The following is a 27,578-nucleotide window of genomic DNA, read 5'->3' as shown; positions in this document are numbered from 1 at the left end:
CGTCCTTTATTAGTTTCACAAACTTCTTAAAACACAATTACTCTTCAGTGGAACCAGCAGAAAAGTACATTTATAGCAACAGGGCTGAACAGAAACATGGGATCAGTTAAATCAAGCACCAGTGAGTAGTCATCCTCATCACCTGCAAGGGCACTTTGGATCACTATGGTAAATCCAGCCACGTGTGGCCTTCAGTCTTGTGCTCCTCCTTTGAGCTGTTACAACTGCTTCCTGCTCAACGTGAACATTCTTCAGAGCAAATGGATGCATGTGAGACACATTCGAACACCTAACTGGCACTGGAAAATAAAGTAGGCTACATGGACTGAATTGTTTCAGACTACAGCTCTTCTTGGGTACACGCAACCTTGGGTCCATGGAACGCATGCCTGCAAAGTGTATACAACATGGTTACAAATTAATGAATGTATTTCCAAAAGCAGATCTAATGGCAGGCTTACTTTTTACCAGAGTTGCCTTTTACTGTTTCACTCCTTTAAGGTTCTCCATTAGATACTTGAGTACTGAGGGGGACACGTTGGGCTTGGTGTTGGGTGATGTGCCTATGGTTGATGACATGTGTCCCTTGCTGGCAAATATAAACAAAGTCCAAATGTACTAGTACTTACATTATCCATTTATTTGGTTTTGAACATTAGACCTCAGAACAGATGATTGATATGTTAGATAGGCAGGCAGAGGGAAAAGCATCAAATCCAGTTTAAATGTTCTAAAACTTTCCTTGCAGTGTTACAGTTTTCACCTTGCTCCATACACTCTCTTAGGGGCTTAGAAATGTAAAGAACCAATTCTAGGAATTAATAGAAGACAGTCATTTGATTTGAAGCAAAACTTTAATATAAAAGCCCATTACTACTGAAATGATGTCATCCTTTCCACAGACATACAAAGATGTGATACGAAATCTAAGTGCATAATCACTGTACATATGAATTATAAACACAAAGCATCTCTGAAGTGACTAAATCCCCTATCTGAATTCAAACCCCTGCAACTGTCCAAACATTTAGACAGTTCTCCATTAGCAAAAAAGATACTGTACATAAAGGAAAGCTCTCATGATTCAAGCATGATTGCCCAGAATCTCATCTAGGTTGATGTCTTTCATCCAGTCATCGTTGCTGGAGCCAGACTTGAGCAGTGAGTCTATGAAGTCTGATTCTGTATTGATCTCCGGTACCATGTTGTCACCCTCTGGGAGGAAATCAAGGGTCAGACTGCTGCCGTGACGAGTTTGGTACGGGCGAGGATTTTGTCCGGACGCCGTGTATCCTCCATCAGGTACAGCAGATGCTTGGCTGAGGTTTGCTGGTAGAGGGGAGACGTTCAGCTGGCTTGAGATTGGTACAGGCACCCTGGTTGTCACTACAGTCTGCCTGTTCATAGTTTGGTTGAGCGGGAGCTGGCTGATATCTGAGGACACCTGACTTGGAGGGTGTATAGGTCTCTGGGGGAACTGATGGCTCTCCATGTCAGTCTGGCCACTGTGATGTGGCCTTGGGCTGTCAGAAAACCTTGTTGTACTCAACATTTGGGGTATTGGGACTTGTCGAGAGTCTTGGGCCCAGTTTGTGGGTGCTGTCACACTGGTGTTGGTCAACATGTTCTCTAGTCTCTGCGTCGTTGCTGGTCTCATGGGTTCCAAATGGTTCTTATTGCTTGATTGCTCAAGCTGGTCCACATCCACTTGGGTGAAACGCACTGACTGGTGGTTTGGCCCCATTGTGAATCTCTCCCCAGGAGACGGCGTCACCTTGGCATCTTGACTTGAGAGGAAGTGACTGGTGTTGGCATAAAAGCTACTCTGACTGGACACAGTATTTGACAATGGCTGGGAGGAGCTCACACTTGAGGGAAAACCACCTGCTAAAGTAAAAGGAGAAATTATTCAGTATTAACATGTGTCCCCAGAGATCATTTCCTAAATGGAGAGATCTTTTACTTAAAGACTGCTGGAAAACCAAATGTTTTGGTACCTGTGTAGATGTTTGGCTGTAGAACATCACTCATGCTTTGTCTCGACTGGTTGTATTCAGGAGGAGGCCTCGTTAACTGACAGTTTGAGCGGTCTTGTGCGCCCAGTTTCTCCTGAAACAAACAGCAGCACAAAGTTATGGATGTTTTCCTAATATGATCTATCATTACTGTGAGGTCGATTTTTTTTTTTTTTTTTTTTTTTCTTTCTCCAGACGAGTTCTTCTGCTGTATAGCTTTGTGTAAACTTACATGGCAGGAAAAAACCTTTCAGTATCTATATTATTGTGGAAATGCACTCTGTCATATCAGTGATAGAAACTGAAAATGATCAGATTGCTTGTATAGTTATTCCCATATAGCTCTACTTCTAAGCTCTTGGAGTACAGTACATTCAGAGCAGGAGGCACTGCTGTACATTTGGTGAACAACTGGCCCGACTTGGAGAAAATAAATGTCGTTTAGATCACCACCCAGTAGAGGGCAACATCCAGCAACACAAATGTCAGGCTTCCGGTCAGTGTTACATCAGACCTCCAGAATGTGAAAATAGATGATTTTCCCACAGGGGGGACCAGGGAGAGGGGAAGAGGCCAGGGAGACTGAATTTTCTCCCCTACAGACAAACGGCTCCACAGTCAAATGTTTCCGCCGAATGTGGGAAAATGTTCTCAAGCAGGCAGAGAGGTTTGTAACGGGGCCGCGACTCCCCCTGTTTAAAACCCAATGAATGTGCGCTTCTTCTGGGAACTTGCTTCACCTCTGGTAATTCATTCTGGCACGCTGCCCGCCTCTGAAACCAAACGCGGCTATCGACTTGCTCCCACTGACCGCGTTTTCACTGCCTTGTTTCTCATCTTGTTAGAACAGGGATGGAAACTGGCTGTTTCTGATCAGCCCCCCCCACCCTTAGCTGTTCCACAGCTCACAGTCAATAGGCATAATAAATCTATTCTGACAAGTCAACACCCAACAAATTTTAATCCTCAGTCATTCATCACCTTTGCAAACAAATGAATAAATGTAAATTTTGTACATTCTGCAAATGGATCCCTCCCCCCAAAATAATTGAAACCATAATGTTAATGGAACTCATGTAAATAAGTGGCACATAAACACTCCATTGGACTGAATTTCACCTCTAGGCCATAATGACTGAAATAGTGCACATTTCTCCAAAGCTTTTTTCATTGGAAGCGTCACTCTAATGAGCCTAGTAAGGTAAATAAATGCAACATTTGCAAGCACTAAATGAACTGTGCTGAAACAGAGCTTCTCCCAGTGTGCACTGGGTCCGGATGCACTGCTTAGGACACCAAACGGGTGCTGAGTCTCTAAACCCACCCTGAGATCCTAAACGTGACAATGTGGTTCGAGGTTCCACAGCAAACCTTGTGTCGGGCTCCGGGTCAAACTTCATTAGCGGTTCAACAGCGAAAACACAAAGTATTCAAACAGATATATGGACCTTCTGGAGTTACCTTCATGGAAGTAATAACTGTCACGATACGCACAAACTTTCGTAAATTTGGAGTTCAGAGTACCTGGCAAGTTTCCAAATGAAATGAGGATTACGTTGTATGACAGCACAGTGCGTAAGGAGCGCTGGTTGTTTCCTAAATCCCTCCATATTGTAAATCAACTTGCGTGGAACACCTACTAAAACACAAAAATGCACTCTATCTTTTAGACTCTTCCACAAGCTTGTTGCAACCAACTACCATGTGTTGCTATTTATCCTCCCTTCCGCTCGCGTCAGTGTCAACTTCACCCAGCCCTCCCCTGGACTCCAATTTCCCACACTGCACTTCCTCCGGTCTGAAGCAGGGACGCCGTCCCGGGGGTGGTGGTGGGGGCTCTGGCATTCCAACTTGGCAGAGGGTCCCTTTTCCCAGGAAACAAGTGCTCCGTTCACAGCACCGTTTAACGACTTGGCACCCCTCGCCCCCGCTGTTTGTTTCCTCAGCCTGTGAGGAGGCGCGGAGACAGAGGAGAGCTGTCACAAGATCATCGGGACGATTATTACCAGTTGTGTGTTCATAGCGTTCCTGGATGCTCTTTGCAGACATTTAAACATCCTCTGAAAGTCAATCTTCTCATGAAGACATGGCCCAAATAAATCAATTTTCTTGCTCAGCTGCTCTCCCTCAAGGTTTGAGCTGAATACTTAAGCTTTCAAGCCTGGGTTGACTGAACTGTCTGCTCCCCTTGCAGTAAACACCCTTATGGGGTGGCCTGCATTGACATGGACAGTTTCATCAGCAAGACAACTTTATGGTTGTTGGATACTTCCAAAGTCAGGGTCATAGCAAAGCGCCACAACTCAAGGGCTACTGCAAAAGCGATACATGCCGAATGTCCACAAAGACTTGTCTTTCACACACTGTTTACATTAATTAATTTAGCTGACAGTTTTCTCCAAAGCAATTCATAATATTAATCAACTTACAATTATTTACCCCTTTATAGAGCTGGGTAAATTTTACTGGAGCACTTTAGGGTAAGTACCTTGCTCAAGTGTATTGCAACTGGAGGTGGGATTCGTACCTGCAAGCACTATACCACAACTGCCCTCTGTTGTTTCCTAAATACTCAAGCAGTCACTTAAACATATGCTCCAATCATGTCATGCTGCCTTCATTTTTTCAGACAATTTTTTTCTATTTTAGGAATAGAAGTCATTTAAGGAATAGAAGTCATGGAACTCATGCATACTTCATGCATTCAAGCCTCCAATTTTCCAGTGTGTCATCTCCCTAAAAAGTTATGACTGAAAGAAGATGATGCTATGTTTTTTTTTTTTTGTGATTGAGGAGAATGCAAAACAAACACTGAAGACCCTGTGCTCTACACAGTTGACCCACGGGGGTGGGAGGTCATCTTTCTTTGTGCGCGTGCTCCATTGAGGATCGGGACACCATTTTGGGACCTTTTTCTTTCCCCCTAATTTGGTTCACTGTGGGAAGATACCAGACAGCCGTCACACTACTTGAACAGTGACCCATACTCTGCTCAAGACCACTAGTAGTTTTAACCCTTTCAAGTCCTCCATCTCCAGATAACCTGTGTAATAAGCGTTGCACTTTCAGATAATTCTTTCACATGATTTTCACATTTTTTTTGTCAACCTAGGTACAGCTAAAGTTGTACTCGCAAGTATCAAGTCTTACTTTTTGATAATATAGCCACCCTGAATCTCTTCAGCACTTCTAAATTACCACGAAAGACTATAATAAAGTAGTAAGTACTGTCTTGGTTAAGTATGAGGGCTTTTATAACAATAGTGGCCTGCTCAGATCCCTGGAGATCCTATAGTGGTACCCACTAAACATGGAAAAAAAGAAGAAAAAAACACTATAAATTGTCACTTCAGAAAAAAAAAAAAAAAACTGGGTTTGTAGGCACTTGTATTTCAACCTAGGCTTACTTCATTTTATAGTTTTGTGTACTCTAGTCTTAATCATAGCCTTTTCTTCTCTGAACATACATTTTCTACTTACTCTCAACATGAAGTGTTGAGAGGCCACTTTCCGTGGTTAATAATCACAGGTCACACAAAAGAAATACGTCTAGCAGAAAAATAATCGAGCTTTTATAAAAAAAGGAATGTTCCATATCTCTCCAGCCATAACAAATTAGGGATTTGGTATTCTGAAGCAGGCTGAGCAGATTACTGTCATTTTTCACGACTTGTCCCTGGTAGCTAAGGACCCCCAATTAGCAAGCCCCTCTGTGCAAATCTGTGCTGTAACGGGAAGCTGCTTTGACAGTTAGTGCGATTAGAAGTGCAATGTGTTAATGCACCACGATCTGGCAATCCATGTCGTCCTCAAATTGCTTCCAGGGGGACATGCATATTCAGGGAGTCCTACATCTGCCGTGATGAAATTGACAGCAGCAGAAGCAGCAGCAGCAGCAGCAGCAACAACAACAACAGGAGATAAACAATGGCGGCTAGCTTGATTTTGTTTATGTTAATAAATGAGTCCACTTTGGTGCCCAGGGAATCCAAGGTTCTTAACTGCGAAGAATAATACAGGACAGCATCTAGCTGTTACATCTCTTTCACTGCAAGGAAGGTTAAAGCACAAGTCTTAATTTAAAAGATGGAAACACTTTAATACACCTAGTTGAAGTTGAACTTTTTCAGTGTGGTGCACAAAACATGCCTTTTTATGGCTCTTAATCCAGTTATGTGTGAGGAAAGGAGACAGAGTACAAACAAGACGAGTAGTGGTCTATACAACAAAAAGACTTCTTTATAGCTCTTAATTGTTGCTTTAGTCTGAAAAACAGTTCTTTCTGGGCAAAAACCGACTTTTGTGACATTAATGGACTTTAACCTGTTGAAGGAATGACTGTCAGAAAGAAAGTCTTTACCTAGTTATTCAGAAGTAATGATAATGGAGAGTTACTAAATAACTCATTACCAGGATTAACTTTTTGAGGTCAGCTGGTGGGGGTTTAAATGAATGCTATTTTTTTGGTTTTGATAAGTATTTAAGTAGTCAACTGTCTTTGTTGTATTTGATTCTTTGCTTTATGCCTTTGTTCAAGCACTCTGTGTCACTGCATGAGAAGAGCACTCTATAAAAATGATTTAAATAACCTGGGCTTACCTGTCTCTGCTGGCTCAACTTTATATGTAGCCCAGGTCCATGTTGGGTCACATTTGTCTTCAGAAGCAGGGATTTGTTTGGCTGGCATGGTGACGGAAGGATAGGCAGGTGTGGGGTCTGGAAGCGCGCAGGGGCCTGCTGGTTCTGGATTTGCATGGAGTGCCCCTGCTGCTTTCCGTGGGGGTTTTCCAAGAGTGGAGCCTGAGATAGCGGTCCACTGGCATCCTCAAGGCTTGAACCACAGTGTCCCCCGAGCTGGACTAAGCAGTCACTCACCCCCTTTTTCTGGCTAACGTCCAAGGGTGGCAGACCTCGATAGAGGGGGCTGATCCCCGGCTGACAGACAGAGGTTGGACCAAGCATCTTTTTCAGGCTGTACAATCCGGGGGCAGAGCTTGGGGCAACCGCAGATGACCAGCTGGCCACTACTCTAGGCTGGCTGGGTTGCTGGCTTTGCAGTAGCATGGATGGCTGTTGATTGGCTGCCATTTGCTTTAGCTGCTCAGCGTGTGAAACCTCAAGCCAGCTGTTCAAGCCCCCGGGTACTGCCAAGGGACCCTGTGACCCTTGGTGGGAATTCTTTGGTACCATGGCAACAGTCCCAGAAGACATGAAGGCAGACCCAACACAGGCTGTCCCCAGCTGAGCAGAACCTCCATCATCTTGCTGGAACCCTGGGGAGTACTCTGTCTTTATGACCTTGTCTATGTGAGAACATTGCTCTCTGCCGCCTTTGGAACCCAGTCGACCCATTTCCATGCTGAAACCATCTTCCTGTTTCAGTATTTTCTCAAAGTCATGCTCATTCAGCGGAGTCACTGACTTTGTGAGCTCGTCGAACAGATCCTGAAGCTCAGGGTCTATTTGACTAGCGCCTTCGTCCTTGAAGTTAAACGTGTTGCTGGTGCTGGCAAATGACTTTCCACATGAGGGAATATCCCCTGGCTCCTTCTTCACCTCCTTTAGAGCTAAGCTTAAGAGATCACTCCCGATGGCTTGGCCAATTGTGTCGTTGTCCTTCGTCTGAACGTTGTGACTTGTTGGGCTATTCCCAGCTGGCGCTTGGGACTGCCCATTGCTAAAGACACATCCACCATGAAGCAGAGTGTCTCCATCTGTACGAATGCGCTTGAAGACTGAGTTTAAGACCTCCTCTGATGATCTGGCTTCTTTGGAATTGTATTCTGGTGGCTGCCCCTCTATTTTTCTCCTCAAAGACCCCTGAAGCTGCAAAGACAACAGTACAGAAATTATCATATTGACTCTTGGTTTTATTGGCAATACATGCTAATTTCAGTCAACAGTAAATGCAATACTCAGTTTGCTGTATTTTTTATATATAAACAAGTTAGACTATTTGGTTGTTTATCTGTTCTGGTAGTTGGAACAGAGGCTGCAGAACTGCATTTGTGACCAGAACATTTTTAGGTTTTAACATTTTAAAATGGTGCAGGAAAATCAGGTCTGTAAAATAAGTCTAACACAATCAGATGAAACATGAGTAGATTATAATATTTTGCAGGATATCTAGAGCTGTATTTGTAATGAATGAAATCTCTGGGTAGATACATGGAAAAAGTGGATATGTATAGCTCTGAATTACCATGAGACATTGAAGACACAGTTCTTATTTGCATTAATCTCCATTGCTGTGTTTTGAGGGTAGAATAATTCTCTGTATTGCAGATTATATTTATCAAGTATGTGAACACATCTTCACTGCCTTTGTCCCCCCTTGCTGATTTTATCTTAATTACCATTGCATGGTGAATCACAACTTCAGCTGCAAACAAGCTCTTGACTTCTTACATTTATTCATTTAGCTGACACTTTTCTCCAAAGTGACTTACAATGTTAAGGTTACAGTTATCACAAGCTTACAATTATTTACCCCTTTATACAGATGGGTAATTGTACTGGAGCAATTTAGGGTAAGTACCTTGCTCAAGGGTACTACAGGCAGAGGTGGGGATAAAACCTGCAACCTTTAGATCCAAAGGCAGCAGCTCTAACCACTACACTACCAGCTGTCCCTACTAAAAGGACGATAATGGGCAATTAGAACAAGGGGCAACCGCAGATGACTAGTTGGCCAGTATTAGCATGTGTTGCTGTGACAATGAATTGACTGAGTGTAAGTGAAATTGCCATACTGCCATTTCCCACTGCTGTTTTGCCTTGTTAATCCTTCACAAACTATACTTTCCTAACCATTGTAAATCTTGTAATGACTAACCCTGTAGTGCGATTACAAAAAAATTATTAGTTGCAAAAATGTGGTCAAACACTTTTTCTTTTTCCCGCTGCATGATAAAGAATTTGAGAAAGTTCAGTAGTCACACTTGAGGATACATCTCCTAATACCTGGCAGCACTGGAAGCCTCCGTTCTATCTTGGCACCTTTCATTTACCAGAAAATCCTCAAGACAGATCTTACAACTATCTGTGTCTGAAAATAGATTTTCTTATTAATGTCTAATGAGCTCAGAAGCTCTGCACGGCTCTGAGAATTCCATCCATGTATGGAGTCCTGAAACACTGCAAAGAGACCCCTTGTAGTGTTGTCTTTTGAATGGTCTGGAGCTTTTTATTTTTATTTTTTTTATTAATATCAACGAAAGGTTAGAACTTCTGACAGCTTTGATTGCGTAAGAATTTTCTACGCTTAAATAATAACCGTTTTACGTGTGCATCCATTTTGCCTGCTTCATACTTGCCCTCTTGTGAATTGCTCACAAAACACTTTTTTTGTTTGCTTCACATGCGATTTGTATGAGCACTGGTGCATCTGCACACATTTGTCTCGCATTTATGTCAATGACCATCGTCAGGCCTGAATGGCTTCATCCATGGCACGGATGGCGGCATCAGAGCCTCCCCTGTGAGGCTCTTCATCGCTGGCATGGACAAGCAGAGCCACTCGGCTGATGCTAAACATAGCAAAAGCAGACCGGACTGTAGCGAGGTTATCGTGACCCACTTGTTGGGGTCATCCATCCAACCAGAAATGCACACGCTGTGCTGTAAGCTACTGAACGGATCTGCTATTTTCTAGCAAGGACGCAAAACAATCCGCTCAGTGTCACACACAGTAAACAAATCCCAGAATGAAAAGGATACAAAATATTTGTGCAATTGCACAGATGGCAAAGATTACTGTGAGAGGAAATTTTAATCCAAGTGTACGGAACGATCGACCTACACTACCAACGGCCTCTACGCTATGGGCTGATCTTTCTGCAGAAATCAATAACAAGCAGCTCTTAAATATGGTCCAAACTGTCAAATAAAATGGTGTTGACAGCAGGGCTCCCAGGAGGAAGAAATCTTTCATTGATATTCTAAACCACTTCCCTGCTTCATTAATGCAAGTGTACTTTGGCAGTATTGAAGTACTCATGTTCAGGGTTATTCGGTTCTGGTATGTAGTATCTAGGTTACACAATCTTAACGCTAACTATCGAACACATTTTCAAGCTCAAGTCTTGTATAACAATGACTGTAGCCGGTAATCATTCCAATCCTTTCTCGCACGACGGTCGGCCCTCAGGGATCGTGGTATAAAAGATCTTCGTACAAGTGAGGAATTAGCACTGAATCGTGGACTGAAGATCTAAATAAAAATGTATACACATGAGAATTATATAAGCAAACAATGAGGCTCCAGATTAGCAATGGGCTTCCTCCATGCCAGTAGACTGTTGGACAGGAAACGTATGCCTACCCCCCCGCCTCTCCCCACCCCCATGAAGAGAACCAGCAGTGCTGAAGTAATGAAGGTAATGAAACCCAGGTCGTGAGTGCTTCGGCAATTAATAGCTGCGAGTTTAAACTGGCTTTTTTTTCCCCAGGAGCAAGCCGGAGAACATCAGGAAATGTACCAGCGTTTGTAAAATACCTGCCGTTATGTATCTGAAAGGTATCCTTCACGCACAACACACACACTTTCTGAACCGCTTGTCCCATTCAGGGCCGTGGGGACCAGAAGCCTAACCGGGCAACATAGGGTGTAAGGCTGGAGGGGGAGGGGACACACCCAAGAGAGGACACCAGTCCACCGCAGGGCACCCCAAGTGGAACTCGAACCCCAGACCCAACAAAGAGCAGGACCCAGCTAAATCCGCTGCGTCACTGCGCCCTCCCCCCTTTCAAGCACAAGTTATAGTTAATATAGCCCAATTCGCATAAAGTGATGTTGTGCAGTATATCCTCATGTCCAGGGTCCCAATGGTATATTATTTTAAATGTGATAAACACTTCCAGTGAAGAGGTGTGGTAATAGCTACAGCATAACTACAGAAGTGAGGGCCATCTGAACTAATTTTGTGAGAGATGTGTATATGATTTCCATACATTGTTTTTTGAATTGGTACCGAGTAAAACATGTCTGTCTAAGGAACTGGCAAGGATTTTCAGCTTTGTGCCATAGAACAGATTATGAAAACATGCTTTTAATGCTTATTCCAATACACTAAGCAGTAAAGTAATAGTTGAGCATGGATTCAATAAGGTGAAAAGAAGCACCCCCCCCCCCGATTCATTCATACATTTCAACAAGCTCTCTTTGTTCTTGAGGATGTAACATAGTACCCCCTACTTCCAAAAAAGTTACTGTAAACCAAAATAAGTTTTGTTCTGAAGGACCACTTCCAGGCTTAGTATGGGTCCCTGGGAGTATTTACATACAGAGTTGAGAATAAATAGTTTTTTTATTGACCGTATCTAATAGTAGCTCTCCCTTGTTTTACTGTCCCTGGGATAATTTTACACAAGTTCCTTAAAAACTGTCTTTATAATTGTTGTAATGTCATTTATTTTCTTAACGATCCACTTTTTAGCTTTTCATACTGGGGAAACACAGAGACAATGGACGAAGCTGATACTCCATAGTTTAGCCAGCGCCAGTAAATACAGCAAAGTAAACGCGGTATGTCGGTGGGGTACTGGGGTAACAGCACTGCGCCTCACATGACTCATATTTATGAGAAAACACTGCATTTTGTTAGCAGCAGCCTGGGAAACATCTGGAATAGGTTCAGACAGGCAGCTCCACTACAACCTGCTACAGTCCTTTGCCAAGTGCTGAATCCATTCTCATATAAATCCTCATTTCCTTTGTGCGAACTTGACCTAATTCGGAGTGTATATTAGACAGGCGTGCGAGACGCAAGAACGCAGGCAAGGTTTCTGATGCACTGGGACTTTCCAGCCTGCGGAACGAACACTGAAAAAGCACGGTTTCTAATCTATAGAGCTTAATGAGCTTATTGCATACATGCGCAAATGCTACAGGATGCGTCCTGCGAGAAAGGAGGGCAGCGACATTTATTTTTAATTAGTGAATGTACTTTCAACTTTGCATAACAGCTGCATTTTCCAGGAATTGTTATAAACAAGTCACTGTCTGGATATTTACCACATATGCAAAGTGCTGTTCGACTGCACTAAATCTGAGAGGCGAGCAGATGAGATTATCGCGGGTTATCCGTGACACATATGTAGCTTAATACTGGGCATTACATCGGCTACTCGCAGAATATGTGATGGAGTTACGGACACATCTGCATAGGAGAGACCTAATGAGATTTGTCAAAGCTGGTGGCAACTACAGATGGTATCGCAGCTCAATTACTTTAAAAGGTCTGAAATATTCAAAGCTTTGTTATGAAAACTGCCATCTCCAGCTCTAACGTATGTGAAATATTGAACAGGCTGTCAGAATTCTCTCTGGACAGATGTCAGAATTGTTTACAAAAGTAATGCAAAAATTACACATTGGCATTTCAAAATAAGAGCTTGGAATACAGAAGAGTCGTCATAACCTCTTAGAAATTTGCATCAAAATTGTTTTTTTTCCAAGCTCGGTCTCTTTGCTGATCTTTTATTTATCAAGAATAATGGGATAGAAAGAGTGGATCGAATGTTGGGAAGGGGCTGTGCACATATTTCCACAATATATAACATGGATTCTTGGGAATAACAAAATCATTATGATGGGAAAACGTCCCTTGCTGGTGATAATAGAGCCAGTTTACTACCGTACTTTTTTAAATGCACTCCGACACAAAGTGTTTGCTGAAGACAAGTAAAAACACTAAAGAATTATGAAGCACACATTGATGCTCTGTTAATAGCTTTGGACTGAATTGTGTAAGCAGTAGTAGATCAGCTAGTCTACGGCGGGCAGGAAGTACCCCGAACCCCGGGCTTGGTGCGAGAGGGGCACGGCAGAGCTGTGAGCCCCCAACAGCTTGCACCGTTGTGGATGTTTTTGTGACAACCCGTTGTCCCATATGACAACGTCCTTCGGCGGCCCTCCAGCTCACGATGCTGCCGTCACACGGCGCTGCCCCGGGGGAGCGGGGCCGAATTCGCCGCTGCGTCCAGGGAAACGAGCGTAAACCAAAACAGCAAATGCTTTGTTTAGCTGACACACTGGCCCGGTACACTTCCTCCTCTCACAAAGGACCTGACTAGATAAGAGCTGGGAAACACGGTAGCTGTATTTTTTTTTGCGAGCAGTTCTGCTCTTGTTCTGCTTTAATTTAACTCTTGCTGTTGGACATCTGGCTTTGATGTGATTAACATAATTTGCTGTAGATTCCAGTATCTGAGAATGGATACCCGCTGAACAGGTGTCCCAGCCAGGATGCACCCTGCATTATGCCCTATGGTTCCAGGATAAGCTTTGGACAATCGTCACCCTGCACTGGACAATGGGGTTATTGATAATGGATTGAAGGACGGACTCAAGCTAGAGACGTTTCATTGCTCAGCTTTCTAAAACGGGTGGGTCATCACTGATCTGGGCAGGCAAACACAACCCTCACAATGTCTTTTGTGCTCTCCTCTACAAAAGCGCACTGCTCTCCGAGGTCATCCCACACTTCCTGGTATTACACTTTTGCGAAGTTTTCCGAGCCATTCTTCGAGCGGGAACAAGGGCAACCGTTTTCGAAGGCGAGGCTCCCCTGCCCTCACCCCCTTGGCGTCTTCAGGGGAAAACCAGGAGGAAGGGTGAGGGACCTCCCACCATTTGCCGGGCCCTGGGGCTCCTCGCACCCAGCACTACAGGTCTCTGTTGTGACACACACAATGCCCCGGCTCTCCCTTCAGCTCAAAAGACTTCATTTTGTAGAAGGAGAGGGGAAAAAAAACCCGTTAGACCCTTGATTGCTTTGCTTCAGATCTGCAATGTAATGAAATGTTTTTAATCACTCGTTTTCCCCCCTTCCCCTCCACAAAGAGCATGAGAGAAGGAGATTTTTTTTTTTTTCCTTTTCCCTTTTCTGAAGACTGCTTGAAAATGTGGGTCGTGGAAATGTTAATTGTATTCAAGCAGGTTTCTGGAAGGTTGAAACAAACCCAAAGACGCAAGATCTTCCTCTGCTGAGAGACTTCCCGAATCAGACGGGTGCAATATCAGAAGTTTGCATAGTAATGGCTTATCTTGGTATTATTCGTTCCCATATAACGTTTGGTCTAAAGAGACTGTTATTATACTATAGGGGTATAATAACAAAAGCCGTAGACATGAGTGCAACACTGGAGCACGGTGAATAAAAGACTCCCCACACTGTCCCCTAAGGCAGACTTTTGCTGTTAACACCACAGGCAGGGTGACAAAGATCGATCTGAGCACAAAAACGCTGATTCAGTCCAAATCTGGCCAATGCGGCACAAACTGCATACAGTAAAAGAAATGGGTCAGGAGACTGCATGAAATTGTTTGCGGTAATAGAAGCCCCAATGGATGGAAATGTTATTCGAAACAAAATTCAGTGGATTTGCAATGTAGTGTATTGAACGGTCAAAACCCTTTTGCACGAATCTCTAAATTTGCATAGCAACTTCGAAACCCTGTTGTTTTAAGAATAAAATAACGAAGGCCTGTTTAAATGCCATTAAAATAATGGTTTTGTGTACCTTACACTCTGTCTTTGAAATATCACTGTATAATTCTATCTCTGTAGCGCTGAACCTTTGTGGTTGCCATGGCACCCATCCTCCACCTTATTCGCATGGGCTTTCCACTTAAATAAATCGCACATTAAAAGCACAGACGGCTCCCTGGCATCATTTCTGTGTAGGAGCAGTGTTGGATACAACCCTTCACCTAGGACTGAGATGATGTTGCATGGATTGAGGTCTGTGCAGCTACTGATGTCAGTAAATTAAGAGTTTTTGTTAGATTGCCCGTTACTTTCTACTTTCCTGTAATTTCGGAAAAAAATAAAGTATGTGAACCCCTCGTGTCCTTTAGTTTTGAGATGAAATGGTTATTTAATGAGAAGTCGACTTTCTCGTGACATAATAGGTGTGTAATGACCAATTCTATATGTTGCTTCAGAGGAAATTGTGTGTTTAGTAGAAAACCTGAAGGAGTGCAGGTGTAAAAATAAGTGAACCCCAAGTTGCATTGCGTAAACCAGGTAAGTAAGTAAGAATCAGGTGCTTGAATCAGTCATTCATTCATTGAAGTTTCACATTCAGAATTTATATGTTTATTTTAATATTTTATACAAGAATAATGACCATCTCTATAGAGTTCACATACTTTCAAGCAGCACTGTATATTCCCTGGAGGTGACAAACCCCTCCAAAAACAATTTTTTTCAGTTGATGGAAATTTTTGCTGGTGTCTGAAACCTTTCTGGGATTTTAGTTTCACAGTGTGCGAAACTGTCCATTTCATGCTAAATCACACATACTGTTCTGTCTGTGGCAAGAATGTTAAAGGAGGTCGTGTTACCGGGCGCCCTCTTCCTCATGGGTCCTACCAACTAGAGCAGAGAAAGCGCTGCTCCACTGATCACAAGTAACAGTATGGTATGACTCCAATGTAATGTTTAGCAAAATATGTAATAATATACGGAGCAGCAGAAGCATTGACTCCTGGCCTGGTGAGCTCAGAAATGGTATGTTCACATGTTCCATCAGAGAAGGCTTTGTGTAGTAACGATACAGTGTCGCCATGCCTCTATATGCATTACTTGGCAGGTCTGAAGACAAACATGGTTCTGGTGAAGGAAAGTTTATGCAGGAACTGTTTAACAAAGACTTCCGGTTGGGTCTTTTAAGTATGCAAATCGTTTCTGAATGCCAGGACTACCTCTGAGATCTTGCCTATATGACCATTTCCATCCCCTGTCTGTCCACAGCCTCAGTAGCCTCCGAAAGGAGGAACTTTCCAGGAAGAAGGTATGGCATGATCAGTTCTGAGCAGCTTCTCAGGAGTTTAGGGAAATGACTCATTTGTTATCGTCGGAAGACATAACATGCCAAAATGACACTAAATGACAGTGAAGAAGTCAAAATATAGTGATGCTATCAGTTTCTTCATACAGCTGACATGTAACAGAAACCAATCATCACTGAGATTTTTGATGCCATTTGTAAGATGCATTAATAATCTCGGCACATTCTATAGGAAGCAGATCCAAGGCCAGCAAATAGTGAAAAAGGTTTAATAAAATGAAAAAAAAAAAAAAAAAACTTTGACATTATAAAAATCTCTGGAATTTTTAGAATATGTATAAAGCACTACTGTATCAGGTTTCAGCACTAAGATCAACTTTGCAAGTTCGGAAATTAAAACTGAACTACAAATGTCTGCATGTTTTTTGAGGTCTTCCCATGAATGGCAACACTATTCAGAAGTGGCAGAAATGGACCTTTTTTATTGCTGGTGATGGAAAATGTATGCAGCTTTGCCTAAAAAAAGAACAGGAAGGAAGGCAGTCGATCGGTGGGGGGCCGGGGTGGGGAGCACGGAGAGAGGGTAGACTGGAGTCGGGGAGCGAGATGGGACTTCTCTTTCTCTTTCTGCTACCATACGTCACCATCCCAGCTGGACAGGAAGGCTGAACGGGCTTCGGGGCTTGAAATTGCTGTGCCGGAATGAAAGAGCCAGCATGAGAAACAGGGTCAGCTGAATGAGAGAGGAGGAACAGGAAGGATCGGTCACAGCACGGCACAGTCCTGCAAGGAGGGACCGTACGAGGAAAAAGTGTAATGTACTCGCTCTCCTCTTTCACCAAGGACGATATTAATCTCCAAGACATGACCCCAGAGGAATAACTCCTTGAATGTCCTTGCTCTCCATGACTTTCGTCAGTTCATCCATTTCCCTGCCAATTAGAACAGTGCAGCGAGTGGTTTTGCAACAGACCTCACAGCCACTCCAAACATTTCCACCGCGTACCTGGTCATTTATAAAAATCATATTGTCACTACAATACATACTTAGTACAGTACAAGGTAGCAATCATGACAGAGAATGTATCGATTTCAAGCTTTCAGAACTGGCTGATGTTTCTAAAATGCTGGACATGATACAGTCTGACGGGTTGAAATAACAACGATTGATTGATTGATTGATGGATTCTTCTAATACATGGATTGCTGTTAGTTACAACTGCTTTGCAGCTCAGCACAGGCAGCAGCAGTGAAACAGCTCAGCAAAGTGCGATAACCGGTTTATTTAATGCCTGTGGGCAGAACTCAAGGACCAGCTTTCCCAGCACTAACTTTTGTTTTAACCATTTAAAACATTTTGAACTGGCTTTGGATCAGCACTTATGGGCAATTCCTGCTCACAGTACTTCTGTGTATTTCCTGCTTCTGGAAATTCGTTGATCCACCCAGTTACTACTGCTGTTTCTATTATCAATATATAAGGGTATTGCTATTACTATGGGGGCGCAGCGGGTTGGACTGGGTCCTGCTTTCCGGTGGGTCTGGGGTTTGAGTCCCGCTTGGGGTGCCTCGTGACAGACTGGCGTCCGGTCCTGGGTATGTCCCCTCCCCATCCGGGCTTATGCCCTCTGTTGCCGGCTTAGGCTCTGGCTCCCTGCAACCCTGAATGGGACAAGCGGTTCAGACAGTGTGTGTGTGTGTGTGTTATTACTACTATTTGTTTGCTTTTTATTTTTTCAGACATCTAGAGCCAAAACAATTTTATATAACTGTGCTCTTATTAAAGAAATTAAAAAATGATCATGTCTAAGGTGTCAACTGGCAATGCTCTTCCTGGTATTTGGACTGTCAAACCCCTCGCCGTCGGTTCACTGCAGGCCCTAGTGTGTACTGAGATGTCAGTCCCCTACATTTTTAATGTCCATTTTTTATATAGGACACAAAAAGCAGCTGTGACGACAAATACAAGAAACACGTGACATTTCATCTATTAAAGAATCTGCTAAATTAATGTAAAATGCAAATTCAGTAATCATTTTAGATTCATTCCACACCAAGACCAAGTAAAATAAAGCAAAAAAAAAAAATGTCTGCACATAAAGCAGCAAACACCCCAAAGGGTCCTTTTTTTCTGAAAAGTGCAAAATTACCTGACGTTTTAGCCAATTTATTTTCGCAATGCACATTTACATGTATTCATTTACTAGACGCTTTTCTCCAAAGCAAGGTACAGCTGGGTGTAATCGTGATTTTGCAGTGTGGAACGTTTAAAAGATGAGTGTTCAAAAACCCGGATCTTAATCTCCGCAGACGTCACTTGGAAATAACTGACCGAAGACATTCTTCTCAAGGTGAAACTCTCCTAATAGTAAATGCCCACTACATACATGCCGGTGTTGAGGACCCCGGTAGGTCGTGTCTCCTGGATGGAAAAACACGGGCTCCGTTCTCCTGCCTCATTCTCACAGCTTTCCACCACCCGGCCTTGGCTGTCAGGAAGCCCAGCATTCATATCCCCCTTTGTGTAAACAGCTGTAGATCACAACTGTCGTGTACCGTTTCACCGCTAGCATGATGATGAATTGGGGAGTGTTCTCGCTGCTTAGCTCTGCGGCAGTGGCCTAAATTGCTTGCTGTTTCCTCTGGGCTAACTGGTCAGCTGGCCAGACGTTGTAGACACACCGAGGAAACATCTGATACATCTCTCAGTTAACCAGCCTACACCTGCAAATTACCTTCGAAGTCGTAGAAGCATTTTTACGTGTTTCTTTCTCTAGTATTTCTCCGTGGGGGGTAATCGGTCCAGCGACTACTAGAAAGACTGAATGTCTCACGGAGAAAAATTGCCGAAAATAACCAAAAAAATCATCTATATTCATTACGATAGATTGTATCGACTTCCCCATTCTGTTCACGCGGCGTTGAGGGAAAGTGCCTGTACACGTCTGAATTTTTCACGGCTTGCATCATAAAGGGTCAAATGCAATGCGTTTACACCAATTCACTTAGCACGCGCTTTTCTGCGACGTGGTGTAAAAAAAAGATCATCAAATAGTACTCGGGTGACTTTTGTTGCGTTTTTTCTTTTTTTCTTGCGCTTTCGGTGCGAGCTGCGCTGCCAGGCATACAGATGTTTGTATTTTCCCGCAGACCACTGCTTAGCTGAGAAAGGCAGCAGAAGCAGGAGCAACAGCCAAAGACAATGTAGACCTGAGGACTGGCCAGGGGACTGGGTGAGAAGGGAGAAACCCCCCCCCACCCATCCACGGTAGGACCTGGAGGTGGTGTGAACCTGGAGCCTGGGAACATGGCAATCTCAGCCCAGCATGAAGAAACACCCTGAGCTGTAACGTAAACATGTCTCAACCGTGACACTCCCCCCCGCCCCCACCCACCCCAAAGTACACACACAGCTCTTAATCGGACTTTCTGTGGTTTGTCTTGGACACTCGAACCCGCTTCCTAGTGCAGGACAGACAAATCTCGTGATTGGACAGATAGCGAAGGGTGCAGTCAAAGTACAACTTCAGCGTACCGGGATTCAGATATAAAAGTATGATGTACAAATGAACACTTCGAATAGAGCTACAGAAGTTAGTTTTTTTTTTTTTTTTTTTTCCCCCCATAACTGCCCCACCCCTTACAGAGACTCTTGGATACATTAGACACTGTTCTGCACATGCAGCACCTGAACGCTGAAGTTCCCACGGTGGTCCAGTTTCAGGCAAGTCTGACAAACCACAGAACTTAGGGGAAAAAAGCTTTAACCACTGCTTGGCTTGCTTTTTCTCTCTCTCTCTCACTCACACACACTCACACACACACACACACACACACACACACACATTCCTAGTTTGTCAGGAAAAACCTGACAGATTTTCTTCCCCCAAGAAAGCGCACCAAGCACGAAGAAAAGCCCTCTTCTTCCACGCAACCAGCGCATCTGAACGGTTCGAACCTTTCAATACACGCAGCTGATTTTTATTTTTTTCCCAGCAGTACTACAAAGCAGAATTTCTCACGCAGTTAATTTGTGCTGATTTTTTATTTACAGAAAATAAAGGTCATTACTGTTGTTTGCATCTCATTTTCATGTACAAAGTGCAAAACAAGGCCGTGTTTAGGGAGCACGTTTAAACTGTGTTTTCGGGATTCTGGCCTCGTATGACTTTGAAAACCATACGTTTATATTGTATGTTCATGTTTCTTGGATGCCGGTGGTTCAGTAACTTCTCTAGAGTGAAAAAAAGCAGAGACGGAGTGGTGTCAAAGGACGAACGCATTATACATGTTCTGTATCATCACTCTGTCTGGTGCCTCCTTAGAAGAAAAATTGGGTCAGTATCTTAAAAAAAAAGTCTTAAGTCAATACTAATGAATTAATTAGCATATTATAACCCTTTGAGTGCATTACTTCTAAATCACTAAATTGGTGAAACTGTGTTACTTTGTATACAAACATTAATTGGGGAAATATTATCAATTAGTTAATACTGACTAGAGCAACTGCGTATCTCACTAATTTACACAAAGAGGCATTTTCACTGCGGTAATTTTGAGTAATTACTTTGTTCAAGGGCGTAGCATCCTTGGTGGGGAATGTGGGACAATATGAGTGCCTTCAGACTACAAGTCTGCCCTTAGCCATTACACCACCTGCTGTTATTTTATATAGTAATATGGAAATGTTAGAAAAACAACTGATTACATGGAAAATGTGTGAAAGTGGCAAAGGTAGAACAGGTCGCTCTGGCTGGGTGCTGACATGGTAATCTGAGCACCAGCATGCTGTTGGATTTTTAATAGCCCACTTTGCTGTGTACACATCCCCAACTGACATGGGAAAATATGCTCAGTTCCGATCGTTATCTCAAGTAAGATGGGAATCTTGTCCGGTACGCCGCTCAGGAGCGCTGCATTTTCACTGTTATTTAATCGCTAATAAACAGAGTTGCCGGGTAGGCTCCGGTTCCCCGCGACCCCGTATGGGACAAGCGGTTCTGGAATTGTGTGTGTGTGTGTGTGTGTGTGTTATAGAGGCTGAATTATACCGTAAATTCCAAAGCAACGTGACTCTGAGTGAAGGACGAAATTCGTGTGTGTATAATAGATTCCGCACTAACCAAAACATAAGAGTTCTGTGTTTAACAAATCAGGGACTTTGAAAAGGTGCAGAGACAAGCACGGGTAAGTTATGGAGTTGACGCTACTTTATTTCTATATTTCGGACGTGTGTTGAGCAATTTGAACCTAAGTGAGTCCGGTAATGGACGCTATGGCATTTGTGTAGGGGCTCCTGGTACCATAGAGGTTAGGGCTGCTCCCTTTGGACCCAAATGTCACAGGTTCGAATCTCACCTCCAGCTGTAGTACTGTAAAATTGCCCAGTTACATGAATGGGTAAATAATTGTAATTTGCCTATATTTCTTAAGACTTCAGTGTGGTAAGAGAGTCTATGTCTGGCAACGAGGGGAGGCTTTTGAGAGGTAGGGTCATTTTCCGCACCTTCCCTTTATAAGACTCCCAGGTGTATGCAGTAACCGTCCATCTTTCCCCAACACCGGACTGAATGATGCTTGTCATGACAAAATGCAACGTTACATGTGGCGCAGAGCAATCAGAAGAACGGGCCGGAGCCTGGCCATCTGCCCGTGCGCAAAGCGCACTCCGTACGCGGCTCAGCTTTCCCATGACAGCGAGGAAATTGGCCGCAGAGCAAACGGCGCAGGCAGGATCACTGCTAGACGCACCACTTCGCCTCGCAGTGGGTGGCCCCCCTAGACCTGCGCTAATTAAAACGTCTCCGAGACAAGTGAGGATATGATCACTGATCATTCCTGAAAAGGCTTTCGAAGCCAAATGCCTGAAAACATCCTAATGTTCATTTCTTCCTCCCCCCACCTCCCCACACACAGTCTTAACCAGTACTTTTAAGGGCACACACACACACACACACTTTCTGAACCGCTTGTCCCAGTCAGGGTCACAGGGAGCCAGAGCCTAACCTGGCAACCCAGTGCATAAGGCTGGAGGGGGAGGGAACACACCCAGGACAGGACGCCAGTCTGTCGCGAGGCACCCCAAGCGGGACTCAAACCCCAGACCCACCAGAAAGCAGGACCCGGTCCAACCCACTGCGCCACTGCACCACCGCGCCCCCCTTTTGAGTGCACTTTTACTTTAATTTCAGCTTGCTGGGAACTTACATTTACATGCCAGTCAAAACTGGATAAGAATTTCCAGAATAAGCCATAGGCCAGCAATGCCATGTTTGCTCACATAAATCACATATACACTAGAGTGTATTTTACATTTGTTTGGCACTTTTCTCCAAAGTGACTTACAATGTTTATCATTTACCCATTCATACAGCTGGGTAATTTTATCTGAGTAATTTGGGGTAAGTACCTTACTGAAGGGTGCTGCAGCTTGAAGAGGGATTCAAACCTGGGACCTCTGGGTCCAAAGGCAGGGGCTCTAACCACTCCAGTACCGGCTGTTGCGCAACAGTATGGAAAGGGTTTGAATTTGGTTGCTAAGAAAGTAACCTTTATTCAGTGGACACTGTCTAAAATTACTTTATTAGATAGTATTCGATAAACTTTACTATGATTTACCCATTTAGAGACCAGGATGTTCAGGGTAGGTACCATAACCAAGGGCACTATGGCTGTTGTGGATTTTGAACCCAAGACCTTCAGCTTCCAAAAAACTGCTGCTAACTAATGGTATTGAAAACAGTGTTGATGGGAGGAGAAAGTCCAGCCAAACCGCACACCTGTCCATCTCCAGAGTTATGAAGGAGGACACCATGGCCTGCGGTGGCCTGACGGGTGGGCCGCACCTTACGTTTACATTACACCTGCTAAAATACCCTGCTAAAATAACCCTTTTCTCATGGAGGAATCGCATCTTCCACCGATATCCGAAAGTTAAGTAACAGTTTCGAAACTAAAAATGTAATAACGTGTGAACAATGATTTCGGGGTTACGACTTGGCTACTTTTCATTTATTTATTTATTTTTTTCCTTAGAAATAAACATTAACAGGGAAAACAGATACCTGTACTGTATACAAAAAAGTGTAAGAATTGAAGGAAAAAATATTCAAGTTTCTTATTGAGATGCAGATACACACACACACGCTTGTCCCCACATTCTCCCTATAATAATATACTCAGTACATATATTCCCACAGATAATATATATTCCCATATATAGGCGGAATATATATATACTGTATCTGTGCATCGGCACAATCTATATATAATGATGTACATCTATATATTCATTGATTCCCACGCTATCATGTGCATGTGTGTCACGAACCACTGTTGAAGCACTTGCCCGTACAGGACAGGTACTCACAGCTATGCGCGTGCTGCTCTTGCTGTCGCGCTCCGCGTCCCCCTGGGGCCGGTGGGGCTCCCCGTTCGCCCTGCCGCCGCTGTGCTCCGCCGCGTGCTGCTGCGCCGCCGCCGCCCGGGAGCCGCGCGCCCTCCTGCCGCCCGCGCCCTGGTGCGCGAGACTCAGGAGGTGCAGCGTGCTCTCGTGCTCGCGCTCCCACGACTCCGCCTGTCCGCGGCGGTAGCGGGACTCGCAGGAGGAGTGGTGCCTCCGGCAGAGCTCGATCCGGGCTCGCAGGCGCTCCACGATGGCGCTGTGGAGCTGCGGGACCGCGGGGCCCCTGGCGTGACCCCCCGCCACCGGGCCGGGGATGCCCACAGCGAACACGGGTGCGAATCCGGCGGCCGCGGGCTGCGGGGGAGCCGCCTCGCCCATGATCTCGTGCGATCCGAGGGGAGAGCGAAGAGGCGCAGCGCTCGCTCGCGCACTCAGTGCCTTTTAAACGAGCAGAGGCGCAGTGACAGAGCAGAGACTCCGTACCGTGCGGTGAATCGCGCGCCACTGAAGCCCCGCACCTACCTCTCGAGTTTGTGCAGAAAGAAAACTAAGACGAATGAGCCCGAAAAAAAAACTCTGAGGTGACTGGGGCATCAGACGGGCAGCGCATCCATTTACTGTCCACTAAAATGGGGCAGAGAGGGAGCCTAACTAAAAAAAAAAAAGAAAGAAAATAATAATAATCACTAGAAAAAATTAAAAATCAGGCGGAAAAATAAACAAGTGTCACGCACTCACTCACTCTGCCCTCTCATTATAATGATCCGGCTGAGGGGGTTAAAAATAATCTGAGCTTAAAGATTTATAAGTAATCATAAGTAATATCTTTTCCTTTAATAAAAAAATTTATATGCGGTCACAATAACTTGCTGAAGACGTACCGTCTGTGTACGCGGGGAAACAAAAAGAGAGCTCATGATGAGAAGCGTACCCAGAAAAGTTGCCAGCACTTTCCCATCCTGTCCCCGGTTCCATGTGCGCTCGCTCGAGCCGCGCGCGTCCCGCTCTCCGCTCCGAACTGGGCCGCCGACTTCGGAACAAAGACTGAACGATCTCGAGGAATAGCGTCGTCAGGTGCTGAGCGGCGAGAGCGCAGACGTGTCCTCGCGTTTCCCACGAAGAGCCGCTGTCAGATGTCCATCGGGACACGAGGAGCGCGCGGAGGAGAAGCGGAGGCGCTGTGGACCACAAAGCATCAGATCCAGCGTGACTCGCACGCCGCGCGCGGTCTGTCCCGGACACGGGGAGGCAGCTCTCTCTGCGCCGCTGCTCATTTATTACTCATATTTGTCATGCGTATATATGACATAGAAATAGCGCAGCTCGGCATCGGCATCCCCTTCACGGACAGGCCAGGGCAGTCCACGCACATAGGATGGGCTCATCTCCGAAGTGAGGAGTTGTGGATGTGGAATCCGACCAGCAGACCCCCACCAACCCCAACCCCCCCGGGCGACTGCTATGCAGTCAACGGCAATGGCGCCCCCTTGTGGCCTCTTCAAGGACGGTCCCGACTGTGCGGCGCTGCGTCTCCGCTCCGAGACGCGCGTTCAGCTCCACCTTTGTGCAGCAGCGCGGCAACCGGCTGCAATGTGATGTATGGGCGAAATTGACATGAAATGACTCATATCAACACAGTGTTAATATTCCAGTTGATGGGTGTCTCACGCATGATGCTCAGTTGAAAAGGAATATGCAGGCAAAAGAAATTGCCTAAGAGGAAGGACCCTGAAAGAGAGGAGATTATTATTCTTATTAAATTTGTTTATTCATTTATTCAGCTGTGGGTTTTTACAGTATCAGATCAAGTGGTGCTACAGCAGAAAGGGATTTGAACCCAGAACCAGGATTTTACCTGCTTCACCAGTGACAACCCTGGCAGGGAAAGGTTTTCGGAACAACCGACACACATGTCCATCTTTGTCTTCATCCATAGAGTGTCAACTGTTAATATGTGTTTGTAACTCCAGTCAAAGGTGTAACATGTCTCTCCAGTGTTCAAGCAAGACTGTGTATGACCATAGTTCTTAATGTTTCAGTTGCCCTGACAGGTTTTTCCACGTTTATTTGTTCTTGAATGTTTATAATTGTACAACCATGACTCACTATTTTAACAGATTGCTTAAAAAAAAAAAAAAAAAAAACCCCGAACACCTTGTAAAATGTACATAACAGCTTTGTGTGTGGAACAAGTGAGCGCTGCATAATTGGCCAGTAAAAGGCCCTTACAATAATTTGTAACATAAAATAGGTTGGTAGTGTTAACCTTTTGAGAACATCATTATGTCCTTCTTAATTTTGTCAGAACAAATTATTCCTTACATAAAAACAATTTCCTGTGAGTCTGTACCAGACCTTTTCTTCGTTGCGAAAGATTATGCTTCCACCGGGACCTAGATTTGTTCTCCAATCAGCGCTGCTGCGGCAAGGATGATAATGTAAGATGCAATTCTAACAAAGTACAGTATTCCACCGCATATTATAATGATGTTCACACCTAAGTACAACAAGTGCAGACAGTAATATAATACAATCAAAACACAAGGTCTGAGCAAAAAGTTATAAGAACAGGCTTTTACTTGAAAAAAAGTTTTCATATGCTGTCCATTCCAAGTAAGCTCACTACTTTTCTCAAGCAATGCTGCAACTCTTTAATTCTTCACTGACTAAGTTCTACCATAACATTAATTTGGATTGTTGGAATGTCCTCAGAATCTTCTGGCTTCATTCTGATATTTTGGTTTTTGGGAACGTGAAGAAATCACGTTCTGGGTGATCGCAGAATTGCTTTTTACTGATAAAAATTCTCGAACGGTGACAGCAATGCGTGAAGTATCATGGCTACGATGCAACAACCGTTGACCCATTTCCTACAGCTGACCACAAGCTCACAGCAGTTTCTTCTTAACACTCAATCAATGAAAAAAGCACTTTGTAAAGGTCTGACGGACTGTTTGACCACTAGCTACAAATTGTCGATGAATGATACTGCAGACATCAAATAACTTTAATAACGTTGCAAGCGGTGACAACATGGCCTGATGTTGAAGGTCGCCGTGATCGTGGGTCATCTTTCAAGAATCTCAGCTGCCTTGGAAAGGTTTTCTCCACTGAAAAAGAACAGTCTTACTCAAGCCAAAGGTAGTTCTTAACATCTACATTCTTTCTGTTGCTCTTTTACCATTTTTTTTTTTTACACAGAATTTAATGTACTCCTCTTTTTCATCGTGACATGGTCAAGAGATATGTTGGCCTTCCAGCACTGACAGTAGGTGTGCAGAAGCTTCTATATCACACACAATGTCCATGAGCAGGGTCGCGGCAAGCCGGAGCCCAACCTGGCAGCACAGGGCACATGCCTGGAGAGGGAGGGTACACACCCCGGGTAGGATGCCAGGCCAGTCCACCTGCAGACACCCCACACAGGGCTTGAACCCCAGACCCACCAGAGAGGGAGCCTCAGGCAAACCAACTGTACCACTACATCCCACAGCACCTGTCTATCTTCATCTACAATAGGCAAGTCCTTAGAACTTTTTGATCAGCCCTCCAAAATGATAGAAATGATAAATGTTCAGGATGTCTGCACTGCTTTTTTTTTGGTATGGCGTTTCTTTAACATAGGGGGCGCTGTGGTGCAGTGGGTTCGGCCGGGGCCTGGTCTGTGGTGGGTGTGGGGTTCAAGTCCTGCTTGGGGTGCCTTGTGGCAGACTGGCATTAAATCTGGGGTGTGTCCCCTTACTCTTCAGCCTTGTGCTCTGTGTTGGCGGGTTAGGCTCCAGCTTGCCGTGACCCCGCTCAGGACACACAACTGTAGATACTGTGTGTGTGTGTTTCTTTAATTTAAATTATCTGGTCTCTGCATTAGTAAATAGTGCCATGGCATCTTTAAATCAGTATATATGCAGTATTTAATATGTTTGCATTTGTTTTTCAGAGCTCATAAACTTCATTCCATTTTCTTCAACCACTTGTGCTATTCAGGGTCGCAGCGGTCGAGAGCCTGTCCTGGAAAGACACTCCACAACAGATGATATGGACTGGATGGGATGCAAACATTGTGTACTTTAAATTTACCGTAACTGTTTTACTAACTGTGATATACCATCAAACTAAAATTAAATTACAAATGGGTGGAAATTAAAGTAAATTCTCCAAAAAAAAACCATATTTACTCAAGACTGCCTGTCAGTTCCTCCCATAAACATGTGAAACATTTTCTCAACGTTTTGTTGGGTGTTTGTCAACGTTTCCTTATCTTGTTGTTGTTACGAGATACTCATAGACACCGGAAATGAGCTGTGAAACACCTTGGAAGCAAGTTGAATTAAGGTGGTCCCACACACCTGTTTTTGATCACT

At 44.3% G+C, this 27,578-nt stretch overlaps 1 protein-coding gene across 2 annotated transcripts; it reads right to left on the bottom strand.

Annotated features, from left to right (window-relative positions):
• Position 1: 1 nt before the first annotated feature.
• On the bottom strand, positions 2–24,683 carry maml2 (mastermind like transcriptional coactivator 2). 2 transcript variants are annotated; one of them, XM_029255631.1, is made up of 4 exons: positions 23,182–24,683; positions 6,615–7,841; positions 1,998–2,109; positions 2–1,884 (listed from the first exon to the last, which is right to left on the bottom strand). In XM_029255631.1, exons 1-4 carry the CDS (start codon positions 23,593–23,595, stop codon positions 1,085–1,087), a joined length of 2,553 nt encoding a protein of 850 aa, XP_029111464.1. In that variant the 5' UTR covers positions 23,596–24,683; the 3' UTR covers positions 2–1,084. The 2 variants fall into 2 exon arrangements, with proteins under 2 accessions (XP_029111464.1, XP_029111463.1); XM_029255630.1 differs by having other exon boundaries at positions 2–1,887; positions 23,182–24,681.
• Between the last annotated feature and the right edge of the window lie 2,895 nt (positions 24,684–27,578).

The sequence above is a fragment of the Scleropages formosus genome, chromosome 10 (genome assembly GCF_900964775.1).
Source record: "Scleropages formosus chromosome 10, fSclFor1.1, whole genome shotgun sequence".
Lineage (NCBI taxonomy): Eukaryota > Metazoa > Chordata > Actinopteri > Osteoglossiformes > Osteoglossidae > Scleropages > Scleropages formosus.
Note: the sequence above shows the minus strand (reverse complement) of the source record. Positions and strands in the feature narration are given on the sequence as shown.